The 13059-nt window shown below is 35.1% G+C and overlaps 1 protein-coding gene across 1 annotated transcript in view; it reads right to left on the bottom strand.

Moving 5' to 3' along the window:
- LOC115419086 (contactin-4-like) overlaps positions 1 to 13059 on the bottom strand; it is a 179626-nt gene that overhangs the window by 21179 nt on the left and 145388 nt on the right. Inside the window, exons 5-7 of the mRNA XM_030133704.1 lie at positions 8908 to 9083; positions 4974 to 5091; positions 2833 to 2991 (exon numbers count right to left, since the gene is read on the bottom strand). Coding sequence (XP_029989564.1) covers positions 2833 to 2991; positions 4974 to 5091; positions 8908 to 9083 — 453 coding nt within the window. The remainder of the gene's footprint in view (positions 1 to 2832; positions 2992 to 4973; positions 5092 to 8907; positions 9084 to 13059) is intronic.

Here is a 13059-nt window from a genome sequence, read left to right as displayed (position 1 = left end):
TTATTTATCATCAATCAATGACATGAGAAGTCATTCCATAAGCATGGCGACAAACATAAATATTCTGTTGATTTACAGATATATTCATTATTATTATATATTACCCCTCTATCTCGTACTAAATTAAGAAATGATACAGTTTCCTGTAGTGTCCACACATACCGTATCATGTTTCTTTTCAAACTCTTCTTCTTCGCTTGTTGTAACGTCTGTCAACATCTGTTTTTTTATTCATATGACTCTAGTTGTGGAAAAAGGTCTTTACATTGCAGTTTTGCGTGATATACCAATTTTGCTATGCCTGAAAGACCACCTCTTGCAATCACAAAAACTTTTAACTGAAAAACGAGATCTCTGGCAAAATATTTTTTTTTCCATTAGACAAATGTTTATGCACAAGTTATATTCAGGCAATTTGAGGGTCAATGGAAAAGCTACTAATCATTCATATAATACTTCAATAGTGCCTTTAATACGTATCTAGCTTCCCAAACATGACCTTTGGCCTGAACTCATTTGAGTATCATGTTGGAAAATACAGCAAAATCATAAGGTTTGACTTTAAAATCTAAAATTACATTCTGGCCCACCTTGTAGATGTTATTACTTGATATATGTTAAATACACTATATTTATACATAACATATATCTAGCTTTAGAACAGGGGTGTCAAACTAATTTTAGTTCAGGGGTCACATGCTGACAAATTTGGTCTCAAGTGGGCGGGACCAGTAAAATAATAACATAAAAACTGACAAATAATGAAAAATCCAAATTTTTCTTGTTGTTTTAGTGCAAAAAATTACAATTAAATTATGAAAATTTAACATTCAAACATTATCCTTTCACAGAAAAATGTGAACAACCTGAAATTTCTTAAGAAAAATAAATGCAATTTTAACAATATTATGTTTTGAGTTGGGACTAAAATGAGTTTAACACCCTTGATTGGTAACATCATCAGTGTAATTCCACTTTGCAAATTTATCCTGTGGGACGGATTGGAACTTTTGGTGGGCCGCTTTTAGCCCCCAGGCCATATGTTTGACACCCCTGCTTTAGAATCGATGAGATGTTCAAATTGAAGGCAAACTAAGAAGGTTTAAAAATGATCCATTCCATGCAGAAGTGAATGGAACATCCACACTCATCACCTGAACACGTCTGATTTACTAATGTTTGTTGTTATTCTGATCATAAGTATTTGTTGTTTTAATGGAACTCCTTTCCAGTTGAGTAAATCATGTCCCTATTAATCCAAAAGAGTTCCAGACTTAGTTATTACAGACGTTATCAGGATAAAAGGCATCCATTTTGGAGATGCCTGATATTTCTGTTTTGCTTCAGCAATTAAGTCATGTATCACTGACCATGGTCCAAAATGATTTTCTAGACATAATTATGCATTTGACTGAGCCAGACGAACCTATTTATAAAATAAATCCAAAGTGGGCAAAACAGACAGGATACCAGAACACGTCCTTAGTTATTTGCCTAAAAATCCGGTTTCCTGTGTCGACCAACAAGGTCAGGAGACAGTTCTGTTTCAGATATGATATTCTGATGCCTCAAATCAATGAGACCGGTAAGACAACCTCACATAAAAGTGTTCATAATTCACAAAAATATCAATATGACAAGGTATACGGTGCAGGATAAATGCACATTAGGCCAACTGGGCGTGAATGCGAACAGCCCCATTAAAGAGGTTGAGGGGAAAATTACACCTGCTATCACTTAAGTACACGATCAAATTACAACCTCAGCTTTATTATCACAGTGAGATCCATGTTTCAGGCAGGGCCGTATTAACAGCATTATGGGCCCCCGGGCAAAGCAGTGTACTGGGGCCCCTACGAAAACTACTCACAGGAATTATCATTGACTTGAGGTCAGTGGTCTTAAGGATGTCATTTTCTATTAACATAAGTCAAAACCAGTTTAAACCATGCTGCCTCGTTGTGTACAAAGATGATTTTTTTTAAAGGTTTCAGTCTGAAAAAGAAGGTTTTCCTGTACAGTTGGTCACCATCAGACACTCTGAGTGGCAGTTAAACATTTGGGAAGACAGATTTCAGACAGATTTCAAATTGGATTTTTTTTTTCAGTACAAATTGTAGTACGAAAAAAAAAATCTGTCAAAAAAAGATAGAAAAAATTTAGTACAAAATTCAGTACAATCTGTAAAAAAAATGATTGAAAAATGTTAGTACAAAAAAAATCTGTAAAATGATTTTTTAAAAATTCAGTTCCAAACAATGAAATCTATACAAAAAAATGAAAAATTTGAGAACAAAAAAAAAAAAAAAAAAAAAAAACGTGCAAAAAATTGTTAAATATTTTTAGTGCAAAATAAAAAAAAGAAATCTGTAAAATGGTTTAAAAATTCCAATGCAAAATAATAAAATCTTTATAAAATGATTGATAAATTCTAGTACAAAATAAAATAATTTATATAAAAATAATGGAAAAATTTGAGTACAAAATAAAAAAATAATTATAATGATAATTGAAAAAAGCAGAAAAGAATTAAATGAGTAATTAGTGAAGTAACTATTGGCCTTTGATAGGTACGTATCATATATGATATGAAGGGTTAACATCCACAGATTAGCAGGGGGCCCTATGCTTGTGGTGCCCATCAGGCCCATGTGTTAAGACGGCCCTGGTTTCAGGATTCCCAGGGGTCAGATACAATGGCGGTCAACGGTCACGGTAGAGTGGCGGCGCCATTTGGTAGTGGGATAAAAATTACATTGGCAATATTCTCAGAGGCGAGGCAGAGTGAAGACTGACCCCCACCCCCCACCTCCACTGGTTGGGGGAGCTTACCTGTGGTGACAGCCTGCCACCCGAGGGAGAACGGCGTCCGGGCCTGGATGGTGTACGCCGTAATTGGACTGTGATTATCAGGACCAGGCCTCCAGGACAGAGTGGCGATGGTGTCAGTGATCTCTTCTACATGGATGCTGGTGGGGGGCCCCGGGGGACCTGATAAACGGCATAGCCAAGCAGGAAAGCACAGACAGAGATATATAGAGACAGATGGAAGGAGGAAGGAGAGGAGGGGGAGGGGGGAATGTAAATCAGGAAGAGATGGAAGGATGGCACAGAGAGTGGTGGTGGATTTAACACCTGCGGCGACTGCAGCAAAGTCAGTTCAGTGGAAAAACCTCTGGGAACCATTGGCTCTAATTAGACACTAAATTTCCTTTAAACCTTCAAGAGAGAATTTTCTATTTGCCTTCCTTTTCATATTATCTGTCAGTGAAGCACGACAGAAGTGAAGCACGCTGCAAAAGAGGACTTTCTACAAAGTAAAAAAAGTTTTTTTTTTCCTGAGCCATGAGTGTTTTCATCAGAAAATATGTCGTTTTCACTAAAGTCCGCTTGTTTTAGTATTTTATTAAATATTTTATTCCTTTATTTTCTTAAAAGACAGTATTCTGTGATTTTTCAGATTAATAGTATGATTGTATATTAACAGCATTAACAAAAATGATGGTTTCCACTTGGACTTTATTTCAGAATTTAATTTTCTACTTGCCTTTCTTTTCATATTATCTGTCACTAGTGGCTTTTCCATTGGACATCTGCACAAAACTTTACTGATATTTACTAAATGTCGAAAAAGAGAAGTGGGGTTTTCCATTAAATCACAAATGCGATGATTTGTTTATACTAGCTGGTAACACTTGCTATTAGCATAAATTGCTAATTCCAGTAGTTTCCAACAGTGTCTTTCAGTGGTTAAACTTGCACTTAAATTCCAGCAAATCAAGCCAATTAAATTGTTATTATTTTTAACAGTTTGGCCATATTTCACAATATTTGGTACTGCAGCTGATCTAAAAATCCAAACAAGATGTAGACTAATGTTAAGAAGCAAGTTTGGAAGCATTTTGGGTCTGTTTTAAAAATAAATATTGACTGAGATAAACTATTTTTCAGATAAAACACATTTTTATTTGATACATGCATACAAAAATCTGCATATAACATGATAAAAAGGACAGGAAAATTACGGGCTACTATATTTTTGAATATCTTTTTATCCTCTCAAAGGTACATTTTGGGAATTGAACTAATTATGCAAGGCAGAGTGTTTCACAAAAATGACTGTTGCAAAATCACTCGCAATTTATATGCTTTTAAATGGGCAGGTTCTGCATGTAACACCAGTGGACACGATGGGTTACACACAAAACCTGGAATGAGACTGAGATTCATGAAAAACTCACATGTCTGGATTAGAAAAACCACTAGGATCGACAAATTTAACGCAGTGTCTTTATTTATACTGGTATATAAGACCATTTACAGCCATGTTTTCAGATCAAATGCACTGACACCGAGGTAGCTTTTCATGTCCCAATTTTGGTCCTATTTTTGGCCCCAATATTTGATTAAAAATTCATTAATTTTGGGATGGCTCAGAGCAAGAGGATATATTTTTTGCATTGGTCTGAGGTCATTATTAGATACATCCTGGAGGGAAATATGTCTAAATTTGTCTTTTATTATAGGGTCTAAAAAACATGTCAGATACTAAAATAAACCCAGTTTCATAGAAGCACCCATTTATAAAGCTATTTTACTTTCATATAAAAAAAAAAAAAAATCCCATCAGAAGAACTTGGTTGTTTTCCTTGTATTAAAAATACCAATAATAAATCTGTTTTAGTCACTTGTTATCACCACAACTTCCTGTTTTTTAGTGGTTCGATTTAGCTCTAGTAACAAATCAGTCCAATTAAAATGTGTTTTTTTGTGGTGGTTTTATTTGTGAATCTCTCTTTCAGGGCTGTGTTTTTTTTTGTTTGTTTGTTTGTTTGTTTTTTTGCAGTGCAGTAAACTCATTTTCTCCGCCGCTGCATACCCAACATAGGCAGCAGAAATATGTTGTCGGTGGTCATCTGAGTTGAAATGAACACAGTGCCGGCAGATGGGCGTTCCCTGTTGGGGTTTTTTACCTCTGACAACCAAGTCCACGGCGATGGAGATGCTGTCCACTTTGGTCTGGACGGCACACGTGTACTTCCCGGCGTGTCTCAGCTGGATGTTCCGAATCATAATATCTCCCGCTGAATGCTGCTGTCATTCAAACACACACACACACACACACACACACACATGCACACACACAACAGTTGTATGAGTAATAAGCTACTCCTGCAGCTATTGTAATTCAACAACAATCACTGACTTTCCAACCGCATGGGAACAAAAGCAGCTTCCACATAAAGTCCATGCTCATGTTCATGGGTCTTAGAAATGAATTCCTTGTTGCCCGTATTCAGAACAGGAAACAGAAATACCTCTTCCATACCGGTCACACACTGTGCTTTTACTTTATCAGTGCAATCACTGCAACGTGCATGATTTTGATTGAGTTATGGAGCTGTTTGAGCAGCCTAACAGATACTAGAACTGTTAGTTCTTTAAAGGAACCTTTTATGCCATATTTAATTGAAATTCCCATTAATATATTATAATTTCATCAGAGTAGTTGGTCTTGTAATAAATTAGACGTGGTGGAAAAGCTGTTGCACAATGGTAGGGTCGGTAAAGAGTGGCTGCTAGCTTAATCATTTCAAGTATAAGTGCACGGCAATTTATTAGAGACAGGAGAGTGTAAATTATGTCACAAAAGAGGCTAAATCATAAAAGAGACAGGAGACACCACGCGGCTGTTTCATGGTGATTTGAATAAGCCTGAACGTCATGCACTGATTTAAGCTGCAAACCTTTTTACGCATACATGGGCCGAGTCCGACTCAGGGTTTCGTATGTAAATTTAGTTTTAAAATAAACCACAGGCAGCAATTTTTTTTTTTTTTTTTTTTGGCCATAAATAATACACTTGATGCAAACATTCCCTCTGCACTGCGGCTGAATATATTATGACCCTGCTAAAAGAAGAAGTGTAATATTGATGTTCCTCTTGACCTTAATTCAATGAATTCGCTGAAGAGGTTGAAAACAAACCAAGAAACAAAAGTTTGCACCCGAGCGGAGGCATGAAATAAATGAGCATCCTTCAGACACTAAAGTGGGTTTGGGTCTTAATTATTCATTTCGTATCCCTATAGTTATGTGAAAAAGACCCTATATGTGGTGTTTACAAAGAAAACTCATTTATGAGACGGTGTGAGGAGTCGTGTTTATGGCATAAAATACAAAAATGACAGAAAAACAGCTCAATATTACAACAAGAAAATATCCCTCAGCTTGGATTATTAGCTTTTAGCATGTAGCTGCTTCATTTTGGAGCGGAAATACATGAAATAATGACACATTTAGTGTATTTAAGTTAAGATTTCTATTGAATTATAACACCGATTATTTCTACTATGTACTGCTGTGACATATTTTAACCCTTAAAGACCAAAAGCATCTACTGATCTAAACTGTTTAATACCTGTTGATCCACTAATCCTATCAATCCATGTAATTAATTGGTGTAAAATACAGTTTGTCATGTTTTCATGGTCTTCAGATATGACCCATTTGGACGTTCAGAGGTTCCGTAGTTACTGTGGAAACACCATCATCTTCTACAACATTGATTCATCAGTAAAACCCATGAAGTTGGATCAATGGCAGTGGATGGACGCACTGGGTTTATGTTCAGTTTTTGATATATTTTGCCAAAAAAAAGTCACTTTTTCTTCAGTTTTCACTGTTCTGATACAATCACAGTTGAATTTGAAGGCTTTGGGGTGCCTCACGGTTCTATTCTGGATCCTGTTTTCTTTGTATATGCTGCCCTTGGGTTCCATTTTTAAAAAGTACAACATCCAGTTTCATTGTTTTGCAGATGATGTGCAAAACTACTGACCTCTTAAAGTAAATAATAAAGCCTATTGAACTATCTACAGAATGTCATTCATCATCTTCTACAACATTGATTCACCAGTAAAACCCATGGAGTTGGATCAATGACAGTGGATGGACACACTGGGTTTATGTTCAGTTAATGATAGATTTTGCTGAAAAAAATCCCTTTTTCCTCAGTTTTCTCTAATTCTGATATAATAACCCTCAACTGTAATCTGAGCTTTACTGAATAAATCAAACATAATATAATGCCTGATTTTTTTTTTTTTTTTACAGAGGATAATATTATAATAAATGGTGCTAAATCACATGAGAAAGGTTAAATAGAGAAAAAGTCATTTGGGAATCATTTGGATCAATGACAGTGAATGGACACACTTGGTTTATGTTCAGTTATTGATATATTTTGCTGAAAAAGTCACCTTTTCTTCAGTTTTCTCTGTATTTGATATAAAAACCCTGAACTTTAACCTGATCTTTTATGAACATCTACATGGTCAATGAATTAAATGTAGAAAAATACCAGATTTTTGCTTAAAAATGCCAAATAAAGAAGATAAAATTACAATAAATGGAAATAAATCATGTAAGAAATGTTAAATGTTAAATGTTAAATATGGAGAAAAATCCATGTGGGAACTGCCACAAAAGTAGCACTGGGTTAATAGATATTTTTATAGATAGATAGATATTTTTTCCATCATAGTAGGGGATATTTAGTAATAATAATGCAGATAGATTGAGTTCCATACACTAATAAATTACTCTAGTCTATAAGAACAATGCATGCACATTAAAATGAGTGAAACTTTAACAAATTTGAATCACTATGAGGATAAGATGCAATGGAAATTAAGTCAAGATTAATGTTTGGCAAAATTTTTAAGACAAAATGTGAAATTCTGTGAATTAATGAGACAATGGGTTTTAATTAAAAGGTAAGTTTTACTCTGAGCTAAAACACCATGTGTCTGCAATAAAACATAAAAATTAAAATTTATAGATCTATTATATAAATACACATATACAGTCCTGTGTAAAAGTCCTGCTCCAACATTATGTTTTTAGTTCATTAAAGTAAATAAGTAAGTCGATTTTATTTATAGAGCACTTTTCACAGACAGAGTCACAAAGTGCTTAATCAAATCAAATCAAAATCAAATCAAATTTACAGAAACCCAGCAGGATCCTCCAGGAGCAAACGCTTGTGGCTGGTGATTAAAATTCTAATGTCCACACATGTACGTTTGTCTCTGTATTTAGATCCAATCTGATATATGTGAAGTATGAACAGCAGGAAAAACTACAGTTTCAGGGTAAAAACAGCTTCTATAACAAACACATTTAAAACAAAATCACCACAAAGCAAAAATGTAACAAAAAAAAAGAACAAAATGTACTAAATAAATAAATCACAGGTGTTTTCAGTCAGGTAGGCGGGTTTAATACATGACTGACAGCTGGAATTACCAATCACTCAGATTCTGTAGCGTGACGTGACTCTGTTTAGAAAAGTGGCTTCAAATTTACATAATGACCTGAAACAACATCAGATCCATCAGGTTTATACTTAATCTTTTTATTTGACTGTGAGGAGAGACCTGCAGGAGGGTGAAACTGTGGCATTTTTTCTTCTGATTTCAGCTCCTATTTTTATTTTGAGGAACTTCCCTTTGTTATAATTAACTTTCCTGTTTCATTATAATGAAACTAAATTAATAAACATGCTATGAATCAAACTTGCTTAACTGAAAAATACAAAAGTAACTCTATAATTGGATTTTTCTTTCTCTTTACGTCAGTTTTTACTCTACTGATGTAAGTTTTTACCAGTAATTTCACCCCAGTAGCAGCACTTTTACTTGACTTAAATAATTTATCGCTCTTACACCTCTGTATATGTTATGTCTAATGTAATACCGATACGCTGTGAGGGTCAAGGCATTATGTTTTCGGTCTTTTCTGCTCTCTGGACGCTGTATCGATGCAGTTCTCTCCTCTAATCACATATCTGACAGCCTTTCCAGGTTCTGCCGACTCAGAAACAACCAGGGATCAGACACTTACGCCGCCCACTTTCTCGAAGAATCCTCCGTGGCTCCCGAAGTGGATGAGCTGCTCGTTGAAGAACCAGGTGAACTTGAGCTCCAGCGAAGGGTCGTGGTTCACCTGACAGGGCAGGACCACGCTCTCACCCACGGTCACGTCCAGGGTGTTGGGCAGGGTGGTGATGATGGTCGGCTCTGGAACAAAGGCATCAGACCAACGTTATTGTCATTAATGAAAACTGATGAAATGACGAAAATCTAGAACTGAAAAAACATTTTCGTTAACGGAAATAAAAACTATAATTAAAAGAAAAAACGGTAACTAATTGAAACTGTATTGTGAGCTTACGAAACTAACTAAAATGTATAAAAATTACGGATAAAATTCCCTTCGTTTTTGTCTTTGTGAATGTTGGATTAATATGATTAATCGATTTATTTCGCAATTTCAGCTGGCGGTACTTCACGGACCGTCACTTGTTTAGAGTCGTCTTCTCATCTCCACTCTACCTGGCAACATGTTGACTAAAGTTGGGAGAAAGCAGCAGAGTCCTGTATGGGATTTATTTGAATATGACAGCAAGAATATAAAAGATATGAAAAAAAACAACAACAAAAAAACTAAGCATTTATATAAAAAAAACGAAAACTAATAAAAACTAGCAAACCTGCTCTAAAAACTAATTAAAACTAACTGAATTAGAGACAAAAAAAAAGTCAAAACTAAATAAAACTAACCTACAGGGTGTCCCATAAGTCTCAATACATAGGAAAAATAAACATTTCTTGACATAAACCATTTTTATTTATATATATTTAATATGCTCTATATGACTGCCATTTTGTCGGGAACACATTTCAATGTGTGTCCTTCACTGCTGAAGAACTATAAAGAAGAAATATAAAGAAATACATGTTAGAACCATATATGTATGGAATGTATTATGTCTCCTATGTATGGAGACTTATGGGACACCCTGTATAATGAAAAATCCAAAACTATTATAATCTTGCATCAGATGCAGAGTTCAGCCCAAAGGTCAACAGAGAGGTCAGGATAGTTCATGTCAGACTCAGGTTTATTATCATTCAAACCATGTGACATGATTGAAATAAACACAGTTCCCCAGGTTTCAGTGTTTGCAGCGTAGGGTCACCTAAGTCATACACAAATGGACCAAAGTATGAGGACACGTTGAATTCAGGTGTTTCTTTTCTAACAGGAATATGGGATACAAAACAATAATGACAAATGTCAGAATATAGCTTTATATTGGGATAAATATCATTGCATTGGTTAGTTTGGTTTAAATTATTATCTTTGCTTCTAAAAGGCCTCAGAGATGGTTTTTACTTTGTTTCTCTCAACATTGATTTTTTTTTTTTTTTTTAATCCATGACTATGATTTTAAATGTTCTACCTCTAAATTTCTAAAATAGTTTTCATGCTCTGACTGTAAATGCTAATTTTTCTACCACAGCTGACCATCTACTTTCTTCAAATCTCACTGAAACTTTAAGGAAATATTGATGTTTATAAACTATATGAACAAAAATATTGGGGCACATAATGTCTACAGCTGTAAGATGTCCTGTTCATGATGATTTGACATTGAAACATCAATAATAATAATCAGTATGATATTTATCACAATATAAAATGATATTATGACATTTGTCATTATTGTTTTATATCCCAGACCCCTGTTAGAAAAGAAACACCTGAATTCAACGTGTCCACATACTTTTGTCCAGTTGTGTATGAGTGAGGCTAATGATTAATATGTACAATTAAAATAATAATAAGCTAAAATAGAACACAATAGTATAAAAACTACTATAAAATATTTTAAAATAGAATAAAAATCAAATGAAGTGTGCTACATACTCAAATATATGGCACATTTAACCCTTTCATGCAGAAATTATGAGAACCTTAATCAAAATTTTTTCCTCAGTGTTTTATTCCTCTTTAGGCATGAAAAAAAACAATGCGATTGAAAATTTTCTTCTGAAAATAAATAAATAAATAAATAAAATAAAAATAATTTAAAAATTTTAAAAATACATTAAAAAACATAATAATGGAAAATAAATAAATTTAAAAAAATCTTATGACCCTATTTTTCATGAAGTTGCAAAAATGTCCACTCAGCTGGACACCATATGTTTAATTTTTGACACACAGAAAAATCTATTTACTGATAAACTGTGTGAAAACGATGGGGAGGGCTTGTGATTCTGGGGGTTTATGCTCAGGAGAGATCTACATAATGTTACCAATTCCTGTCAGAAAAGATATGTAGTGTCTTAAAACTTTAATAAAGATATGTGTAAAAAAAAAAACCAAAACAAAACAAACCCCCCAAAAAAAAAACAAAAAAGAAAAGCACAACAAAACCCATGAATATACAAGAGAACAGCTCTAGAATAGCTGTCCACTGTAGTGACCAGTATGCATGAAAGGGTTAAAATAACACAAGCTACTCAAACTGCTGTACAAAAATATAAATAAAATAATAAATATGGGAAAATAGTAAAAAAAAAAAAAATATATATATATATATACAGGGTGGGGAAGCAAAATTTACAATGAACATTTAGTTGTTTTTTCTCAGCAGGCACTACGTCAATTGTTTTGAAACCAAACATATATTGATGTCATAATCATACCTAACACTATTATCCATACCTTTTCACAAACTTTTGCCCATATGAGTAATCAGGTAAACAAACGTCAAAGAGTGTGTGATTTGCTGAATGCACTCGTCACACCAAAGGGGATTTCAAAAATAGTTGGAGTGTCCATAAAGACTGTTTATAATGGAAAGAAGAGAATGACTATGAGCAAAACTATTACGAGAAAGTCTGGAAGATACTATTAAAGAAGAATGGGAGAAGTTGTCACCTGAATATTTGAGGAACACTTGCACAAGTTTCAGGAAGCGTGTGAAGGCAGTTATTGAGAAAGAAGGAGGACACATAGAATAAAAACATTTTCTATTACGTCAATTTTCTTGTGGCAAATAAATTCTCATGACTTTCAATAAACTAATTGGTCACATACTGTCTTTCAATCCCTGCCTCAAAATATTGTAAATTTTGCTTCCCCACCCTGTATATATTAAAAAGAATATATTAAAAACATACAAAAACTGATACCTGATGTATGTAGTTTTAAATACTTTGATCATGTAATTTTAGTTTTTTCACAGTAAAACACAGAGAAAACTTTGGAGTTGTCATTATTTATAGGTTAATTTGTTATTATTTTAAGGATCCGGCCCCTTTTATTATCATATTGGGCTGAATGTGCCCCCCCTCCCCCCCAAACAAAGACAACTTTGAAACCCCTGCCTTAATCCTTTGAGAATCGATAGGGAATTGAATCAATAAGTGATATCAACAATGGAACCGCGGCATCGCTAAATTCTTATTATTTCCCATCCCTAGTGCTTCCATAGCCAAAGTGCACACAGTTAAAAGCTCTGAAAGGTACATGGTGTGTGTGTGTGTGTGTGTGTGTGTGATGTGTGTGAACCATTCAGGCACTTCAAAACATACAGTAACATCTTCAACTGGATCCTGTAAACACAAATTATGATTCAATACAGGGAATGTCTGTGCAAAAACAGCCATGCCCTTCCATCCTCCTTATGGAAGTGTCAGTGTACGTTAATAGAAGGATGTACTGGGAGAACTGGGACGCACGGCTACAATAACTGGTATTAGTTTGGGCCTGAGCTGGCCTCTTCGGGGACCAGCCGTCGGGTCTCTCCTGCATCCACAGAAGCCTCCATGTGTCACTGTCGGCTCAGCCTTCAACCTGGATCTACGCCCCCCTACGCCCCCCACCCCATCACCCCTCCGATCGGCCTGAAATTCCCAAAACGCACCGCTAGGAAAACAGTAAACAGCAGCAAGTACTTCTCTGAGCCGTCACTACTCTCTTTTCAAGCCTGCAGTGCATTACAATGGGAATCACAAGGGAATAAGGCGAGAGTCCCTTATCTGCACTTGTGTGTGAGCAGCAGAGGAGGAAAGTGGAAGGACATAAGAGAGGACAGGGAGGGGGGTTTATTTCTCAGAGTGTACAGCACCTGTCTCCCTCTTGGGGGTGCTGTGATTACTTGGTTGAAATTGCCACTCTGAGCGCACACAAACTAAATTA

This window comes from Sphaeramia orbicularis, chromosome 5, assembly GCF_902148855.1.
Source record: "Sphaeramia orbicularis chromosome 5, fSphaOr1.1, whole genome shotgun sequence".
Taxonomy (NCBI): domain Eukaryota; kingdom Metazoa; phylum Chordata; class Actinopteri; order Kurtiformes; family Apogonidae; genus Sphaeramia; species Sphaeramia orbicularis.
The sequence above is the reverse complement of the archived record's forward strand: the minus strand, read 5'-3'. Positions and strand labels throughout refer to the sequence as shown.